The 20,876-nt window shown below is 32.8% G+C and overlaps 3 protein-coding genes and 1 non-coding gene across 5 annotated transcripts in view; all 4 read right to left on the bottom strand.

Moving 5' to 3' along the window:
• LOC125840458 (uncharacterized) overlaps positions 1-20,876 on the bottom strand; it is a 43,649-nt gene that overhangs the window by 11,312 nt on the left and 11,461 nt on the right. The window lies entirely within an intron of this gene.
• On the bottom strand, positions 5,474-11,347 carry LOC125840421 (probable proteasome inhibitor). Of its 2 annotated transcripts, none has more exons than XM_049519400.1 (9): positions 11,083-11,347; positions 8,813-8,987; positions 8,502-8,648; positions 8,333-8,419; positions 6,536-6,613; positions 6,377-6,411; positions 6,228-6,291; positions 6,078-6,155; positions 5,474-5,786 (listed from the first exon to the last, which is right to left on the bottom strand). In XM_049519400.1, exons 1-9 carry the CDS (start codon positions 11,255-11,257, stop codon positions 5,708-5,710), a joined length of 918 nt encoding a protein of 305 aa, XP_049375357.1. In that variant the 5' UTR covers positions 11,258-11,347; the 3' UTR covers positions 5,474-5,707. The 2 variants fall into 2 exon arrangements, with proteins under 2 accessions (XP_049375357.1, XP_049375358.1); XM_049519401.1 differs by having other exon boundaries at positions 8,813-8,984; positions 11,083-11,343.
• On the bottom strand, positions 15,707-18,396 carry LOC125840464 (uncharacterized). The gene is made up of 5 exons (XM_049519459.1): positions 18,284-18,396; positions 18,024-18,144; positions 17,257-17,360; positions 16,112-16,243; positions 15,707-16,022 (listed from the first exon to the last, which is right to left on the bottom strand). Exons 1-5 carry the CDS (start codon positions 18,284-18,286, stop codon positions 15,996-15,998), a joined length of 387 nt encoding a protein of 128 aa, XP_049375416.1. The 5' UTR covers positions 18,287-18,396; the 3' UTR covers positions 15,707-15,995.
• Positions 20,517-20,587, bottom strand: TRNAG-GCC (transfer RNA glycine (anticodon GCC)). The gene has a single exon. It is a non-coding gene; the product is annotated as a tRNA-Gly (tRNA).

Below are 20,876 nucleotides of genomic sequence, written 5' to 3'. Positions count from 1 at the left end.
TCACTCGGAATACATGGGAGGTTCACACAAGTGATAACGTATCAAGCTTGTGACCTACAAATTCTCCCCCTTAACCAAAACTCTCAAAGCCCTTAAAGACTACATTGTGAATGTTAATTAAGTTGGAAGGAACAAGCCTATATTTATAAAGTCCTAAAACCTTTCCTACAAGAAAAGGACTACTCAAAATATTAAAACCTTTTCCTAAAAGAAAAACTTATTTATGGTAAGAAATCAGGGCAAATAAACCCCAACAAATCTCCCCCTTGGCCTGAATTTCTGACAAAGTAAATTTGTCCACCTTCTTCACACATATATAACTAACTAACAAAAAATTTCGTCTTGTCATATTTGAACCTTATTGAAGCATTTGGCTCTTGTCATTGGAATGGACCTTTAACCTCCACAGGAAGTTGTTGATACGAGTTGTAAAAGGACTCATTCTAATTGTTCACAACTAATTTGGCTAAACAGTCTGCGACTCTATTAACCTCCCTGAAATAGTGTTCCACAGTAATATTAGCAAGTTTCTTTAGATATTGTATCTCCTCAATAATATATTTAGTTTTTAGTACATTCATAGGCCCTCCGAAGGTACCTTGATAAGAAGGAATTGAGCTTGTGTAGTTAAAGAACATGTACTCCACTTATAATAAGTTGATACAATTCTAATTAATACGTGTTGTCAAATATCATGTACATGGCCACAAAATGAAAAGCTTTTTCATAATTAATTTTGCATTCATAGACATACATGCTAGTTAATTATTCAGTCGTTGATTTGCTCGTAGCTAACAGAGATCCTATCAAATGAATAAATTATTTGGCTATTGAATGATATTTCATACCCAAATTGTAATCCAAAAGAATCATTGGAATTTCCATGGAAAGCACTTAAGATTGGAACAAGAACCATCCCAAGTAGCACTACACAAATCTTGTCCAAAATTAGCACCATCACAACACTTGCAAACCATTCCAAGTGTCTCAAACATCTTCAAATGCTCTACTGATGATGAAGATAACTTATTACTATGTTGTTGCACATAAATTGGTCTTGCAACATGTGCAAGCCCAAATCTTGATTCTTCATGGAATGAAAAATTGATAACAATAAGAGATAGCAAGAGTAAGTAAACCTTAATTGATGACATTTGTGTTTTTTTTCTTGGGAAACACAACCTATTATATGGTAATGATTGTAAAAGTAGAAGGATATATTTATATACGTGGGGTAACGCTAAATGGTCAGAAAATTTGGCCAGAAATTTAAATTGCCTATAATATCCTTTTTATTTAAAAATAAATTGATATGTTTTTTATTTTTTAATTAAAAGATATTAAAGTTAAAAAGGTAAAAATATTCAAAAATGTAAAATAACATAGTGTGAAATATGTTATTTTACCCTTCTGATCAAATTCTGGTCAAATTTTCTGGCCAAAAATCATTTTAAAATCTAGAATGTTTGGCAATTTTCCTTTACTTTGAAAAGTGTAATGTGAACTTCTTAGAGATAAAGTGTACAACACGACAGTTAAGCCAACCCCACACGTTTCAATACTTTCTTATGTTCATATGAACGGTGACAAAGTCCGAATTTTTATTAAGGGAACTCAAAATATGGAGAAGCAAACACATAAACTAGTCGAAGGAATTTAACATCTACTATATATATATAAAAGTAATTTTAATCATATATAAATAATATAATTTTTCATTAAAAGAAAGTTCAGATGAACCCCTAACTACCGGCTGGCTCTCGCCCGTGCATATAACTAGAAGACCCTACACATACATAATTTTGTTTAGAGTGTTAATTTTCCTTCTAATTTACTTTTGTACTTCTGTTAATAGAGGATAAAGGAGTGAGTTAACGGACAGAAAGCCACTAAATTCAAATCATTCACACTACCACTATGTCCGGATGGTTATTACATATTGTTTCACAATATATTTATATTATATTGTATTGTATTGTATTATATTGTATTATTTTAATAAATATAAATTATATACTGTTTGAATAGATTGTATTGTTGTCTTTACATAATATTACACATCAATAATTTGAATAATAAACCTACAAGAAAGAAAAAGTTTAGTATCTTGTATTGTAATCAATTAAGTCCAAGATTCTTTGATATCATACTCTTTCATTACCCACAATTTAAAAGTGCTCTTGTGCTCCGGCTCTAGAATATTATTACATGTACAATAAAAGTAAAGCATTCCTTTCAATACTGAAACACTATGGTCTATGAAGAGGGAGGTGGAGTATCTATTAACCATTTGTTGCAACAATGATATCTTTCCACACATCTCATTTGAAATATTGAATGAAATGATAGTATAATCTCCTGAAATGCTCCATTTACTTAAGCCAATGAAATGCACCATGTACAAATGCCAAATAATTCATACCACAATCTCCAAAACCAGTAGGATAGCCAATTCTTCTTCAGGATCCACTTTTTAGCGCGAGAATTTCAATTGAAATATTGTTACGAAATATAGTGACCATCACCTGCATTCAGGTTAACTGCAAGGATCTTATAGTCATCACTAGTTGCATCATACCCCAATCCGTTTAGATAATATAACAAAGGAAATTTTGGATGCGGAAGTAATATTGATTCTCTTGTGGAAGGGTTCCATAGCAAAATGTGTTTATCGAGTGAACCACTTGAACCCTCGATAAAGAAGAACAATAGAAGTGACATCATCTTTCTTATGAGTACATATTTGGGTCATAAGAAATTTTTGGGAATTTTGGTCATGCTTGGTATGAATGTCATGTTTCACCTTAAAGTGACGATCAACCATCAATGCCTTCCAAATTTTTGAAACACATTTAAACTGAAGAAGAGACCACATAGGTAACCTATTGATGATCTCCATCATTATTTCCTCTGGGAAGTGAATACCCATGACCTAGATAGGACAAGTAGAGTGTTTTAGTAGTTCTTTTGTTGAAGATGTTAAATCTTTCAGGCACACACACATATATATACCCGATGTATTTTATTGTATTGTTAGCTTAAATGCAATATATAGTTTGATTGTTACTTAAATTTTATTACTATCATATCGATGGGAAGTCTCATTTTGGCCTTACCATACCTTACCTTTTCATAGTAGGTCTACCATGTATCCTATTTTCTTGTAGGTTTATCATTCAAATGTTGATGTTGTGACATTACGTAATAATAGAAAATGATATAATCTATCCAAACGTTGTATTCACAATACCATACAATAGGATACATTATGTAACAACCATCCAAACAAACAGAGTGTAAGTAAAGTAACAGTACCCTGAATTCACAGTACCATACAATAGGACTTTATTTCTTTCTAACACAGCTTCAGGCTGCAATACAACATAGCTATGTGGTTAAAGAGCCAATGGATAGTAACGGCACAACTTTATTTCTTAACCAAGTCCACCAAGCAAGTGCCTCGTGGACCATGCCATAGGCAGGATGTTGACATTACCCAACACGAGCCCAAGGTATGTTTATATGCTAAACCATCCACAGTTCCACTAACCACCTATCAACTTACTCCTAACAACTTCTAACAGATTTTGTTAGTTACTAACTGAAAGTAGGAAATGACTGAAATTCCCATCTTGTAATTACTTTGGTAAAAAATATTAATGTACGATTCGACTTGCTATTATTACTATTGATATTTGAATCCATATGCTCAACATTTTACAATATCGACTCTTTTTTCAATAGGGCAATTCAAAGAGATTCTCATATGCCACACTGTGAAAAACTAAAAGAATAGGTCATGTCATTGCCGAGGAATGTGATGAAATGATAATATTTTTTCGTCCTTCATCAAAGTTTTCGAATTCAACTCATGAAAATTAAAAACTTCTTCCTTTAAGAGTTTGGGTTACTCCAATCCTTTGGTGGAATTACGCGAATTCAAATTAATCGGCTTGGTGAGTTAAAAGCTAAAGAATATGGTTAAACCAAAAAAAAAAAAAAACAGAGAGAATAGGCAGGGTAGTAGTACTAAATATTCTCTATAAATATTACTTAGTACTTGATACTTATATATACAACAACAAAAAAAAGGGTAAAACCCTTTCATACAAAAAAAACCAAAATTGAAAAAAAAAAATCATTGAGATTTCCATGGAAAACACTTAAGATTAGAACAAGAACCATCCCAAGTAGCACTACACACAACACCATCACAACACTTGCAAACCATTCCAAGTGTCTCAAACATCTTCAAATATGAAGATAACTTATTAGTACTATGTTGTTGTAAAGAAATTGGTCTTGCAGATCTTGATTCTGAAAAATTGATAAGCAAAAGAGATAGCAATAGAAAATGAACCTTAAATGATGACATGTTATGTAAAAAAAAAAAAATCTTGGTTCAGACCTAAGGGGAAAACAATCTATTTATATGGTGCTAATGATTATAAAAACCAGAAGACAAATAGTATTTATATAATACAAGATGCATGTTCTTAGATGTTCCTTGTGAAGACTTTAGAGGAAAGTGACAGTATTTAATTTCTTTTAAAAGTTAGATATAAAGTCATATTTAAATCTAGAATGGTGACCACCCTAGTGCTCCTCTGTCATTAATAAGAGGCAAGTGGACTTCGACAAAAAATTACATTATATATACGAGATTAATATTTTTTATATTGATTGGAAACATCGAATTTGAGTCTTGGTTCTCTATGAGGGAACGTTTAACCTTTTAAAGTGAAATATTTTTAGTGTGAACTGAATTAATCAGGCCTCAAAACGGATACTGAACACTAATGGAAAATCTACAAAATTTGGCTGTTTTTTATAATCAACTTTGAAAGATACATGAAAGGCATAATAAAGTTGAGCTTCTAGAGATGAGATTTGACAGATTTTTGGATAATAAGACAGAAAATCCAGGGCTCCACACGTTTCTTAAAGGTCCAATTTTCATACCTACTAAATTACTATGTTTTTTGTTTAACATGTGTAGGAAGTTTCCTTTTGTTTATTTTACTTATTTTTCTCTATTATACCGCCCTTCTAGATCCAATTGCTTGTACTAATAATACACATAACAACAACTAAATTATTCATCTGTAAGGTATAGTTTGATTTGACACAAAATTTTAAAATTTGTGATCTGAAATAAGTCATGAATAATCGTGTGACTATAAATCATTTCATTGACATTTAAAGTTAATTTGTTATTAAATTTAAAAATATGTTGTTTTTTAGATAAACTAAAAAGAAAAATGAGTCATATAAATTATGACGGAGGGAATAACATTTTTATAGAAAAAACAATTAATTAGCTTGTCTAGAAGATAAGTTGTTGTCCTAAAAGCACTAAGAATTATTAGGAACAAGACAGTACCTATTATTAAATCCAAATTAACAAAGTATGCTAATTATTCTGGAGGTAGGTTCCTAGATACTCGTGGTGTATGCAGTTGGGGTGTATTAGTTGCACCAAATACTCCTCCTGTTTATTTTGATTTTGTTGTTACATTACAAGTTGCTTCACAAATTATCCTGTCATGTTCCAACCACTGGAAAATGCTCAAAGACGTAAAATTGAAGTTTAGAAAAACTTATATACACCGTTGCCTAACTCGAAATACTCAGATCTGCAGTTTACAAGACTAACAAAAACAGAAAAAAACAAGACAAGTGTATCTGAGTTGTCTTTCATAATACTCTATATGAAGTCGGAATCGCCACCAAAATGCGGGAGATCTGGATGAGGCCTCCCTCCACCTCCAGGCCTCCTTGGGTTCCTGCATGCGATTTCAGATGACATTAGGCAGAAGCAACTTGCAAGCTAGATTATTTGTCAGTGTTCAGATTGTAATCGTCTTGTAAACTAATAAATAGAAGCACACATATATGTATATTCTTTTTCGAGGAGGAACACCAAAGGCACCCAAAGTAGAGTTTTTGAGGTTTTCCTCTTGCAAGTTATACTTGCTATAGCAGTTTTGAGTTCACATCTAACAAGTAAAAACTAGATGGGAAATGCAGAATTTCACCAAAAACTAATAGGTAAAAATGTTTTTTCAACAAATTACCTGATAAAGCGACCTGGTTCAAAGCCAGGAACATCTGGTGGACCATACGGATCAAAACGGGCACCAGGTGGAACACCCCTGTATGCAGACGAAATAAAATCAATCCTATCTGTGAAACGGAAGAGAGGGGGACGGGGGGAAGAGACTTACGGCAGTCCTCCAGGTAAACGAGGATCCCCACCCATTCCACCAAAAAACCGAGGGTCATTAGGCCCTGCATCATAAAACATAAATAGCTGAGTTTGCAAAAGGCACAATTTGGAATTCCATACATGAACTGGACAAGGCTAGTCACACACCTACAAGCATGCTCCCACCAGCTCCTGGTTCGCCTCTACAATGACAGATCGGGTTGGTTAGGGGGGGACGAGATTAGTTGGCATATATAAAATTCAGAACACACGGACTGGCAAGTGCCATTCACCATGACATATCAAACTACGAAAAAGATAACAAACCTGGTTGGGTATACTCCAGCACCAGGCCCGGGGAAAAGATCACTGCCTCCAATACCAGGAATGGGAGGAACCACATACCTGTAAATCCAGGCAACTTAAGAAGTAAAAATTATGCACCACCTCTAATAAAACAAGATATCAAACTCGAAAATTGAGAAAAAAAATCCCTGATGGGGTAAGTTTAATGCCTTCGGGATTTTTTTTTTTTTTTGTGGTGGGTGTGGGTGGGTTTGGTATTTCTGCTGACTAATAAAAATGCTGGCCATACTTTGAGACATAGTATATTCTAACAATTATCATGGTTAATAGTCTAAGTGGGACATTGTTGGAAAATATGCACCGTAGAAGCATTCCACAATCATTTACATGAATAATAGACAACACATATGATCATGTAGAACATACAATACTTCTCGAGATGTGAACAACTATCTTCTCGCAAGTCGGACTCCAGCCTTCTATAGCAATCTCAAATTTAACAAAGATTAGAAATCTTATTTCTTGGTAAAGAAGGAAAGAAACTCATTTTTGTATGTTCTACGTGATCATATGTGTTATATTCAACTTGCTGGAAGATATTTGTTCACTCTTCGAGAGGTATTTGTCAAGTTATATTCAAGCATGTTTGTATGTTCTACGTGATCATATGTGTTGGCTATTATTCATGTAAGAAGTATGATTATGTAATGCTTCCATTGTGCATATTTCCAACACTATAATGGTCATTACTGGTAAACCAGTTAAAGTTTATTGGAAATTTGGAATCCCAGTGGCACAAATAGCATCGAAATATCAAAGAGCAGACTAGCTCTGACTTGGTTTTCTTTGGCTTGCAGAATCTTTTGCCATTCCTAGGTGTTGTGCTTTCCTCTAGGTGGTTATGGTCAAGAAATCTCCTATCTTCAGGTTGTTGTGCTTTCCATGCTTTCCAGGATAAGGCTGTACAAAGTTCTATATGTGAAGTATTTCTTCAATTTGCAAAGTCATTTTTTTTCTATTTTGAGCATAAAAAGTTAGGAATGGCATGCCCAGTGAAATCCCACAAGTGGGATCGGGGAGGGTAGAATGTACGCAGTCCTTATCACTACCTTGTGGAGGTAGAGAGGTTTTCTCCGAAAGACCATTAACTCAAGTGAAGAAGAACGAGATAGTGCAGAAAATATAGTAAGTAGCAAGGAAGCCAGGGAGATGTAAAAAAAGTCCAGCCTTTTCACATCACAAAGTGCATAAACAAGGAAGCCTAACAGTGCATGCTAGTATCAATGTAGCTCAAATTGCTAAAGAAGCAACTATTTGGAGTAATTGAAGAAGAGGCATGGCCATCTAGGGGTCCAGATGTCTTCTCCAAGGCAAGTGGCTGCCGATATATATGGACCCTTTAAATGTGTACTTCGAGGTGAATAGCATCTGGGGCTACGTTGTCTACTACCAATCAGTTCACCCCTTTTGAGGCCTCAGGGAAGAGAAAGGAAGTATAAAAATCAAGGACACATGGATTGAAGAAGAAGAAGTCGTAGGGATTCAAGAGGAGACTAACTGCTTTCATTTACATCTTTTATCTTTAACAGCTTGGGATCCTTCCGTGCAGTTCTTAACTTTTTCAAGGTAGAGCAGTATACACTCATATCGCACAGATTATGATGATGTAATTTATAGAAAGTGAAAATTCAAAGAATTTGTTTTCTTAAGAATTGTGAACCTACAGCCTGTAGGTATGAACAACCAATGAGCAACATATCAATATATATATCAATAATTACTGATAGGAATAACAATAACTCTTTTATCCAGCATTACCCCGAGGGAAAAGAACCTGCAGGCTGATACGGGTAGTCAGGTTGGCGTTCAACATTAGGCTGGTCGTTGAGTCCTCCCTTCTCAGAACTGCATACAAGGAAGTGTAATTTATGAATTTAATGGTCACATCACTAAAATACAAATTGAAAAACAAACCAATTACATGTACCGTGAAGTTTGAGTAGAGGAATTTGACGTAGGAGAACCAGTATATTTAGTCAGGATGGCTTTGTTCAGTTCTCCTACCAGCTTTCCCAAATTCTTGAACTGGGTGTTGTAATTAGTTCCCCCATCCTCGACAATGTAGTCCTCAACACTGCAAATTACCAAGATGGACTCATTAGAACATACAGAATGTAATCCCTGATTAACTAGCAACTAGCAATGGAAGGGGGTAAAGATGCCTTCTGTTCCATCCTTTGTAGGGGGGCATAGGGAAGACCGGGAGGGTTGCTGATGTAAAGGAAGGAAGTTACTTGCCTTAGTTCAAGATGTAAAGGCTCGTTATCGCCATCCCTGAATGCATCTATAAGCAGCTTATTGTTCATTACAAGGCACTTCACCAACACTTTTTTGGAGCTCTTCTCAGGCTTTGAATACACAAATGCATAACAATCCTCAAATTCATTCCAATGATCAATCCCCACCTCATCTACTAAAAAGGAAGACACACAATCATTGCAAATATATATGATGTGTACTAAGCATTCCAATCAGAGAAGTTTCTTTCAAATAACCTGAAAATCTCAAAAAACAGAACTGCAAAGAGGAAGAAAGTGGAAAAGGAAAATAAAAGCGATTATAGGGATATTAACAGAAAATGTAGCTTCCATCAATCTTTGACACCCACAAAGATGTACTATGAACAGACTTAAATCAAGGCAGGTACTCCCTCTTTTAACTAGACAAGCACAGACTAAAACTTAAAAACCTAAACTAGGAGACAAATTTTGTAATGGGAAGAAGAAACATAAAATGATGACATTCCACTAAAAATAGCAACCTAGTAAACCTGTCAGTCAATCCCAATGGTGATGGCTACAGTACCACTTAATACGATAACAATCCCACCAATATAGATACTTACTAGATATCAAAGATGTGCTAACCAATGACCAAAACAAAGTTGATAAATAAAGGGAAAATTAGATGAGGTTGACATCTAGTCCTTTGTTATATTAATTGATCAAGGAAGTTGACATATAATCCTTTCAAATAATTCAGTCATGCCCCAACTGGTTGCAAAAGGAAACCCCACTGTGATTCGGAATACATAGAAGAAGCTGAAGGACTTGAGTAGCAATCCATGAAGTACACCGGAGCTGATACTTACATGGCTTTTGAGAAAAATACTCATGGTTGACAGTTCAAGTTTGACGTTGAACAAACTAGCAAGAGTACCTCCCACGTCAAAAAAAAAAAAATGCATGTAAAAATTGATAATTAAGCTGATTATATAATAAATAAATAATCTCATCAAGAATGATAAACCCCAAGAAGTCAAGCCGTGAAGTTAATTAGCGCAGGAAAATGATTTCAAAGACAAAAGCTCCGGTAAAGGTAGCATGCTTCGGTTAGACAGCAACTTGGGAGGCTTGTTTGACTCAAGATAATTTGCCAAAAAAAGGATTTAAGTTATGTAACCGATGCTAACTTTGTGAAGGAAATCTGAAAACAGTGAATCATATTTTCCTCCTTGCGGAGTATCTAGACAATGCTGGTATTTATTCTTAAATATGTGCGGCATTTCTAGGTCGACACCACAGACTATAAAGAGTTTGTTGGTAGAGTGGCTGTCCCAAAGGGTATCTAAAAAGCTGAAGCAGATTTGGAGGACCATCCGATTGTGCATATTTTCAACCTAATGGTTGGGAAAGAACAAAGCTTGCTTCATAGGGCATAGAGATCACATCTCAAGAATTAAGAATAGATGTATTCATAATCTATATTATTGGTGTAAAAGCAGTTCTACTAGATCTGCATCAGTTTTATGGATTTCCTGGACTTGTTAGGAGAAAGGTGACCAACTATACTATACCTTTTGATGGGTCAATACAAACCACAAGAAAGATAACCTACTAGACCAAATTCAATACAGAAAACATGATAACATGGATGAAGAGGATCAAAATCAAAGTTATGTCACCATTTAGAGCTTCATAGAAAATTTCATCGAAGAACCCTCAAAATAAACAACCTTACTCATGATCTTCAGTTTGTAAGCTCTTAAATTGAGCTTCCACATTCCTTATCCAGGCACAAAAAAGAGCTTCAATACTTCCTATTTCCAATTACCAGCACCACTTCCAATCAAAACATCCCCGAAAGCAGCTTTTCCATTTTAAAACAGAAGGCAACTTAAGATTTCTTATGGTGCTAGTTTCCCTATAAAGTTCCTCTATTCATCTTTACAAATTAAAAAAGTAATCGATTCCAGTCTTTAGCAACAGGAAATAACATCTCTTTAAGAATACTAATCATTGAACCAAAGCCTTGAGCTTTTTTAAATAAGAACAATCAGTAAGCACTCAGCTTTCCAAGTTTGATCCTATAAACTCAAGAAATTCCCAAAACAAAAACAAGACACAAAATTTTGGAGCTGCATTGAACTAATCAAAAGAAAAAATAAAGACATAATCATCACCAATCACAACAATTTCAAAAACCCAGTACTCAGGTAAACCCCTACCCCCAAAAACTCCATAATAAAGGGGAAACTTCAAAGTCAATAATAGGGCAAATAAACGTACCAGTTGAGGAGGAAGAAAGAGCATCGTCCGTGGAAGCGGCAGGGCCAGTGGCATGGAGAACAAAGCCAGAAGCAAGGAAGGCAGCGTGAACAGCAAACGCTACCTTGTCGTGGGGATTACGGAAAGTGGGTCTTGCTGCCCGTATCACCGCCATAACAGATTGCTCCGTAGCCATTGTTATAGAATCGATGATGAGAAGAACACTAACTCTGATTGTGTTTTTTTGGTCTCTTCCTAGAAAATGAACTGCTTGTGGAAGAAGAAAAGGCAATATCTATATTTACCGCACCGAGTTCGCGTATCTTCTTTTAACATCGCAGACGGGGCGTTTTACGCGTGGGTTTCACTCTTAATTCGAGCCTTGTAAATGGAGAAAATTTTAACGGAAGCACTATTTTCGAATGGATTTTGCATAGGGATCCGGATTTAGTCGGACCTTAATGTCGACTTCCGACACCGAGAAATAAAAAAAGAGCAACTTTCACATATAGCAAACATAAAAATCATATTTGTATGTTATAACTATAGTTTGCATAATTGCGCTCCCTAACAAATTTTATGTTTGCTATGGAGCTTTTGATTTGTATAATTCGCTACAAACATTCAATTTTATATAAATTGTTAAGTTTTGTGTAAATTCATTTATACATTATAATTTGTATAATAAGATCTGTATTTGTATAATTATAAGTGTATATGACGAAAATATATGTATTTGTATTTGTATATACATTTTTCTCTCACTTTATACAAACAAAAATGTATTTTATACATTTTATACTGAAATGTATAAAATGACTAATTGTATACCGAAAATAGCTAATTGTTTACCGAATCAGATGGCAAAAAAAAGGGATGCTTGTTGTGAATTACAATTAAAATAAACTATGGCTATAACATTTAATTTGAATTAATAGTTTGTTATTTCATATAATTTTCCCATAAAAAAAAGACTGATAATGATACTGTAAAAATCAATATGTTTAGAATTAATATTATTTAATTTGATTTTGATTTTATTTTTAAAAAAAACTGAAGAAATAAACAACTCAATTGATAAATTATATACACTTTTTATTATATTATGTACTATTTTATTTATGTTTTTCATCAAATATTTATAATTTAATTATGGAAGAAAGAAAAAAAATCAAGACGAGAGCATTAATCTTGTTGGTTTATGTATACATTTTTGAAAAAAGTAAAAGGTTTAATTTAGCTCTTAAATTTTGTGAAATAGTTCAAATTTCTCTTATTTGCTATTAGTGCAAACTTTTCAATATATGAATTATTCTTTTAAGGAAAAACGATCAAATTTATTCTTGAATGATGTGAAATGGTTAGATTTGTTTCTAATTTTTTAAAGAAAGGTTAATATTTCAATAGTGTTAATATCTTCTTCAATACTCAAAACCTCCAATGATAGTGCCTCCAACAGCCAAGCCTAAATCCACCACTTTCAAGCTTTAAATTATCCCAAATAAAACTTGACAATGAATAATTGCACATTATGTTACTTAAACTCTAAATCATTTACAATAATATTGTGATTGTCAAGATGAAGTTATAGTAGTAATATTGTGATTGTCTAGGTGAAGTTATAGGAGTTGAAGGCTGATGGTCTTAAGTTTGTTTCTAATTTTTAAAAAGAATCTATTTTGTTTTGGTGGTTTTAAATAAATATGAGATAAACAACAGTAATAACTATTTCTTTATTCTAACAGATCGAATCATAATTAATTATATGATTTTTATCATTGATCATTTCATTTAAGTACATCTCATCAACCTAACACTATACAAATAAAAATACCAAAAACACACACAAATCTCCGATAAGATTATAAGAAACTATGGGACGCAAAATAGCACACTAACATGACTAAAAAAATTCAACTAATTGATATCATCAAGTAAATAGTCTATGTGTAAAATATAAGTATTTTTATCTAATTTTTATACAACAAAAATTCCAAAAATCAGATTCGACTAATGGTATCTTTACAATTTTCTACCAAAATGGGGTTGAAATAATTTTCTAGTTTCCATCCGGTGTCTGATATCCGCATTGAAATTCAACAATTTCAAATTCATGCCGCGTAAGGCTCCATTCAGAAGGACACACTACTTATCAAGATTTTTTTCATATCGAAAATTTGAACCCATCATACTGCTGATGATGTGGTACTAGGGGAACTAGGCTCCACATTACTCTTCCTTCTAGTTACTCTTATGTAACAAAATATTGCCACAAAGAAAGTTGTTGCTAATCCTCCAAGAATAACTCCACCTCCATAAATTGACTTATCAATTGAATCATGATGATGTTTATTAATCATGATTTCATCACCATGATCAGCTTGATCAACTTCATTAATACTCTCTTGTTGATGGGGAGAACCAATTAACACTTCTTTGGGAATAATATTATTATTATTATTAATACCCTTCTCTTCTTCTTGATTGTGTTTTCCAATTTTTCTAATTGAAGGTGATGGACTAGAAGAAGGGGAATTTGTAAAATTTATTGCATTTTCATTAGCCAAGACTAATGACACAATTGATTGTGTTAAGATCAAGAAAATAACAATAAACTTAGCCATATTTGTGTATATATATTCTTGAAATCTTGATGATCTTTTTGCTTGTTGATCTTTGAGGTAATGTTGATTAGGACTTAATGTGTTAATGAGTTATATATAGAGATCTCATAATTAGCATGTGGTTGGATGGAAAGTTCCATTTGTCTTTGATTATATATTTTTTAAAGTACAATTTAATTGTTGTTATGAAATTGTCTGCAAAGTAGGGGAAATCAAAGAAGATGCACGTGGAACCTATAGAATATTTGAAATACCAACTGGATTTAATTAATAAAGGGAACATGATGTTTCTTTGTAACGTTTGTGATGTATTTATTTTGAAACATTTTTTATGTTAGAAAGCTTAATTACGGTAGATCGAATCTATTCAATTTTTATAATATGATGCTTGGTTGATTTCATAGGTGTTATTATAATTAATTGGTTCTTCGATTGATGAACAAAAAAATTAGTATGTTGCAGTAAAGAAATATAAGAACGTAACTATCGATAATGTCTCAATTATTTGATTGATATTTGTTTCGTTCTATTAAAATAGATGTCAAGTAATTCTATTTGCTAAAACTTAAACAAATTAGAAAAATCACTTCACCTTTTTTTGCCTTTTGAAATTTGAATCATCTTCTTAAATTTCATATGCTTAATTGACTATTAGACCATACTCCTAAGTGTTTTTACTTTGAAATATTACTCAAAGGTATGATTAGTTTAATGGAAGCTAAGGTACAAACCTCAATAAAAGTAAAGTTTGAATCTTTTGTTGGGAGATGTGGCCTTCCCTAGTTGGTTTTTTCAATTGATGTCCTAACAGCTGTGTTTAATAGTTAAAATTAATAATTTTGACAGTTGTAATCTAGCAAAATGCAGTAAGATTTGCCCATAGGGATTATCTATTAATTTAGTGTAAACATTTGAATACGGAAAAATTTTTAGAGGTTTAAAAACTTTTTTTCTCAACAAATTTCCAATATGAAATTACAAAAGTTGAGTTACTTATAATCTAAGAATGGAAACATCCAACATTAGTAGCAATAATAATTGAACCAAGAATCCAAGAATATTTGCAAATTGTTCATTTCCACGACCAAAAACATAAATTGATAGACATCATGTTAGTGAAAAACATTGCAAACACTAAACGAATATCCAAACATGGACCAAATGACAATCTAATCTAATTGATTAATGATTTCTCATGTCTCATTATCAATGTACTACTATCCCATATGATGCCGTAGAAGCAGATTTAAGATTTGAAATTTATGAATTCAGAATTAATCAAGACATATTAATTGAATGTAATTTCTCAAGATTAATATATAATTTAGATTTAAATTATTAAATTTTGTTGAACATAGACTCCAAAGAGAAGATTCATCCCTTATCAAAACATTTCACAAATTTGATTGTTGTTTTGTTAGTGTTGAAACAGTGTATCAAAGAAATCTAAGGTGTGGATAATAACAAACAATTTATAACATTTTAGTCTAGGAAATAAACCCTTTGTTTATGGATTTGACTAACTAAGATGTCCATTAAATGGGAAACATTTTATGTATTAATAAAAGAATAGACTGAAGATACCATCATTATTTCATATAAAACTTATTGCATATATTTTTAAGCAGAGATGAACAGCTGAAGATCCTGCAATTTTTAAAACCAGCACGATGCGTTTGTTAGTTGCACGTGCACGCACACCTATCGACACATTCGACAAAATTCAATAGCTTTTGGTCCAAAATTCAAAATCCGTAAACTTCAAATCCTATTCAGTGCAGGATGATATTTTAAATTAGGGAGCAATGAGACAAAAGACCACATGATCCTAGAAATGTGGAGCAAAAGAAACATATATAATGCATCTTATAATTCACCTTTTGAATAGAAAATCATAGAGACCAAGACCAAGCATACCAAAATTTGGTGAAATGAACGGAGCCTAAAATTAGAATTAGATGATTAATTCATGATTAATAGGTTGAACTAATAACTTATAAGCTACCAGCTGACAAATTATATAGAAGAGGAAGCAAAGAGGATCCTTCATTGCACCAACCAAATGATAAGAGCAAAACTAGAATTACATTAAACATAGATGCACGATATAATAAAACTCAGGATTAACTATAACGTAAACCTGATATTAAATTTTCATGCTTCTATCGGTACTCTTAGAACATTAATCGTAAAATCCAAGAACAAAAAGGAAACAAGGATTAAAAAAAAAGTGCCAACAAGACGGCAACTACTTCAGTCCAAGCCTCAAAAGTGAAGTTGAGGCCCATCATGCTGCAAAAGGCTCAACATTTAGATGAGGAGCTTCTCAATGGCATCCTGCACAAGAAGAGAAACAACAATTTGAGTGTTTACATGAGGGAAAACGGTTGTTGATATGACGAAGAATATAAGATTTGGAATGTTACCTTTAGTTGCTGTATTTGAGATTTCAACTGGCTTCCCTCATTGCTTGTCACTGAACAAGCAATGACGGGGCGGGTAACACCACATGCTCGGCCAAGAGCTTGCTTTGAAGGGACAAAGACATAGGGCACATTCTGAAAGAATTGATGAAAGGAAATAGTTAGAACTCATTACTTGAAACCAAAATCCCTTGTTATATTCAAAGATTATTTGAACACAGTAGGCTGTAGACGCTAATTGAGCACCAAACAAAGGATGATACAGTTCCAGAAGAGAGCAAGGTTGGTGTAAGAAAAGTGTACCGAAAGTTGGAAGACATGAATGAATTCTCACATTGTTGTTCAAGGACAACAAAATTCTATTATAACTATAACTAAGACCATGCATAAGCAACTAGGAAACAATTCGAAATAATAAAAAACTGAATAAAGCAGCAAATAAACAACTTTGAGTAAAAGAGGTCTGTATAGCCCTTATACTGATAATGGCATCCTTGCAACTGTATTGTTCAAACAAGATCTCTCCTTTGTTTACCACCCAGGGTTATGGTAGAATGTATACGATGCTCCACTCTTAACTAGAGATCTCGCTTCCTAGCCCTAGGTAGGATTTTTCCCTTTAAGCGGGATTTGACACAATTGGAAACTCGCAACATTTGACACCATGCAATAAAATTAATAGAAAATGGCAAGACATTGGAAGAATATGCTTAGTCAGGCTTGGTCTTGCTGCTTTAGATGTATTTTCAAGAGGAACAGAAATATTACATGCCAAATCATAGAATGAAACAGCAAATAGCTACAATACTCTCATTTAACACAGCTCTTCAAAATGATAGAGTTTATAGAGGGGAAAGTGCATAATATACATATGATTTCCGAATTCCATAGTCTGAAATCAGAACAATGTAACCTCACACAATATAACACAAGAGAGTAACAAACACAACTCTTTAAAATGAAAATAACTACACCAGAAAAAGAAGAGACATGTATTAATCTTGACCTAGCCAGAGTCCCTCATGTATATTCTCAATATTCACTACCTCTACTTGGAGCTGTTTAGTCCATTACTCAATTAAAAAAGGAACAACACCAACAAGGGTGAAAGAATATAACTTTTAAAAGAAAAAGGAAAAATAAATCACCTTATCTTCGGCAAGGAGTGGAAGGTGAAGAAGGATTTCAAGGGGCTCAGTATCTGCGGCCATGACAACAAATTCTGAAATTCCTCTGTTAAGTGTTTTCGTAGCTGAAACAGAACAAAGATACAGTTTTCTCTTTCAGTTAAGCAGAACAAATAGGAGCAACACATTACCGATTTATCACTAAAGGGTAGGAAAATCAAATCTTGATGCCTATTTCCTTTTCCATGGGAGAAATGAAACCAAACCCAGTTCAAAATACTACTGTAACAATCTTTATGACTCTTATCTCCATGAAAAATGAAAAAAAAAAAAAAAAAGTTCCTTTGGGGGTGAAACAAAACTAACCCAGTTTTCTGTATCTTTAGTTAAGCACTACACATAAAAGTAACTTAGTATTAACCAAAAGATCATATAATAACCCTTCAAAATACTACTGTAACAATCTTTCTGGCTCTTATCCCCAAGAAAAATGAAAAAAAGCTTATTTTGGGGTTTAAACAAAACAAACCCAGTTTTCTCTATCTTTATCTTTAGTTAAGCATTACACATGAGTAACTTATTCACCAAAAGACCATATAATAAAGTTTCAAAACAACACAAGTAACAATCTTTCTAGCTCTTATTCCCCACCACCACCACCAAAAAATAAAAAATAAAAATCTTTGAGGCTAAAACGAAACTAACTCAGTTTTCTAAATCTCAATTAAGCAGTAGATACAAAAATGATTGGCAGCATGATAATAAAAAGGTGTAAAAAAGTCAATAACCTTCATTAGCACCCTTTTTAAGCTGCTTATAATTAGCAGCTTGTTGAACCAAATCCATTATAGTCGTTGTAAGCTGTGAATCAGCAAGTGGGTATGCTTTTGGGTTCACAGTTTCTGTTGCCTGCCATTACATAAAGCAAAACAATCAAAATTAATTGTATATTAGAACAGAAAAATCAAGCAAAAAGATGACAAATTTCAATAAAATTAAGCAAAAGTATGAACTTCGAAAGCAAAATTATTAGAGAGAGAGAAAGTACCATGGCAGCCGCGACTTGAGAGAACTGTGAGAAGAAGAAGTTTAGGGTTTAGGAGAAGAAGATGCTAGGGTTTAAAGGAAAAGTTTTGACTATAAATAGGAATATTTTGCACAAATACAAAAATGTCCCAATATTTTTTATTTATTTATTTCATTTCAATTTTTTTTTCCAAATGTGACAACTTATTTAGTTTTAGACATATTTCTTGGTGTACCATGTCAATTGTGGTCATCTCGATTAATTATGTGTGTTTTAGTTTAGATCTTATTAGTATTGACTTTTTATAAGAAATCGTCAATTTTAACTAAAATAAAATTTACAATATTTTTTAATTATAACTTAATAACTGATAATGTTTATCCGCAAATTACTCATGAAACTTTATGAGAAAAGTATCAAATCTTTTATGTTTTTTCTTTATAATAGTATCAAAGAAATTGTCTTTTTTTTTTTAGCATTTGTATCACTTTTTGCTGTCTTTGACATTCATTGATAAATAATGAGTAATCGTTGATAACAATTATTTTTTATTGACAAAGTTATGATTAAAATTATTGATGATCAGGTGTTGAACGAAAAAAAAAAGACTTTCATTGATTGGGAAAAAAACATCTTGAAAAAATTGGATATATATATATATTTGTGAATTTCGTTAAGATTTGACGTTGTTAGAACCTATGACCTAAAGTATACTAGTTTAGCAAAAAACAAAAGAGACTCTATAATTAGTGCTCCAAGGGACACTTTTGATCCTTTTAAAAATATTCAAATCATCAATCACTTTTTTTATTTTTACTTATGTGTTTATTTGATATTCATAATATTTTCAGTATTTATTATGATTAAAGATATTTACTTGGGAATAGAGTTGTCAATATGGCTAGCCCATCCCATCCGGGCTAACCCATACAGTCTTTGACATTTTACGGGCTAGGCCAGGCTAGCCCATTTTTGGTGTGAGCTAGAAAACGATCAGCCCAACCCACAAGTACGTGGACTACATGCTTGCCGGGCTATTCCACTTTTTTAAAAGTTATATATTTTTTTATAATTATTAAATTAAATTATAAATTATAATTTAAAAATAATATCATAAATATCGTCAAAACAATATTACATGGTGTTAATGTTACTACTTGTTAATCAAATCCACAAATAAAATTATCATTATAATATTTATTAAGTTTTTTTTCAAGTAAAAGTATAAATATCTAAATAAAAATATTAACCTAACTGTTTTGCAATGATCACAATAAAACACAAAAAATATGACAATATTCCAACCATAAAAATGTAAAAATAAACTACTTAAAAATCATGAAACTTATGGCATATTTAACACTTCATGAAACATATGGCGTATCTAACACTTCATGATCATCTTCATCAAGCATATCTGAATCAACTTGTGGGAAGGTTGTCTTAACATCTTCATTTTCATATGCAATTTAATGCGGTTTCAATTAGTTAAATATTAAAAAATAACTAAATTGAGAATTATAATATTTAAATGTACACAAAAATATATTACCAGTTTGAGAAAAACCATGTAACCAGTTTCGAGTAGCAACAAGTGATTTTCTAAAAAACTTTAAATAGATTTTGAGTTTGGATCTCTCTTATTTTAAATTTTAATATTTATATTATATTTTTTAATTAATCTGTATTAGCCCATGGGCCGGCCCTACCTATATTTCTCAAGCCTCACAAATCAGCAAGCTTATTCAGGCCGGGCTAAAAATCTTTTTTTAAAAAATGGGCTCCAAAATTTTTAGCCCAACCCTATTAAATTCGGGGTAGGCTAGGCTGGCCCAACAGGTGTAGCCCTTATTGACGGCTCTACTTGGGAAGTAGGTGAATCTTTACATTTGTTATAATCTTGATGGATATAGTTATTTGATATTTTACAAGTAGTAGATGATAAACATTCCGTTAAATTAGTCAAAACGTGTGAAAGTTGACCCAAATATAAAAATATCACAATATCACATCGCATATGGAGAAAGCGATCGAGGAGCATGTAAAACTTGACCCAAATACTAAAGCGCTCGAGGAGCATGTGAAACTTGACCCAAATACTAATAATATTGCATCGCGTAAGGTCCCACAGGTAACTTGACTCAAATACTAAAAATATCGCCCGTGTAAGGTCCCATTGGACCAAATACTAAAAATATCGCGCAACTTTACCCAAATACTAAAAATATGCGAGTAAAGAAGAAAAAAAGAGTGTTGCACCAGCCGGGAATCGAACCCGGGTCTGTACCGTGGCAGGGTACTATTCTACCACTAGACCACTGGTGCTCCTTGTTGATGTGATCTTATTAATTCATTTTTTATATATTAATACAAATCTGCATATTCGCAAAATGCACATATTGCCATATGAAAAGAGATAGATGAGTGTACAGAAGACGCCGGAATAATTTCAAGTTGAACGGCGAATCGATTGCTTTGAAGCTCTATTCGGTTCACATAACTTCTTCTTCCAGGTCAGGTGAGCTTTATTTCTCTCTTTCTTCATTCGCTTCGTCCTCCCTTTTGTCTCTGCTCCTTTGACAGCTACTTTGTGAATTTTCGATTTTTTTCTCTG

The sequence above is a fragment of the Solanum verrucosum genome, unplaced genomic scaffold, assembly GCF_900185275.1.
Source record: "Solanum verrucosum unplaced genomic scaffold, falcon-dt-bn FXZP01000137.1, whole genome shotgun sequence".
Classification (NCBI taxonomy): domain Eukaryota; kingdom Viridiplantae; phylum Streptophyta; class Magnoliopsida; order Solanales; family Solanaceae; genus Solanum; species Solanum verrucosum.
The sequence above is the reverse complement of the archived record's forward strand: the minus strand, read 5'-3'. Positions and strand labels throughout refer to the sequence as shown.

Coding starts and splice junctions, on each gene's coding strand:
- LOC125840421 (XM_049519400.1), bottom strand. CDS start 11,257: ATGGCTACGGAGCAATCTGTTATGGCGGTGATACGGGCAGCAAGACCC. Junction 6,614..8,332: donor GCAGGTTCTTTTCCCTCGGG/GTAATGCTGGAT, acceptor CTGGATTTACAG/GTATGTGGTTCCTCCCATTC. Junction 6,156..6,227: donor CGTTTACCTGGAGGACTGCC/GTAAGTCTCTTC, acceptor GTCTGCATACAG/GGGTGTTCCACCTGGTGCCC.
- LOC125840464 (XM_049519459.1), bottom strand. Junction 17,361..18,023: donor TAAAAAGGGTGCTAATGAAG/GTTATTGACTTT, acceptor GTTCTGTTTCAG/CTACGAAAACACTTAACAGA. Junction 16,023..16,111: donor CTCAAATACAGCAACTAAAG/GTAACATTCCAA, acceptor CTTCTTGTGCAG/GATGCCATTGAGAAGCTCCT.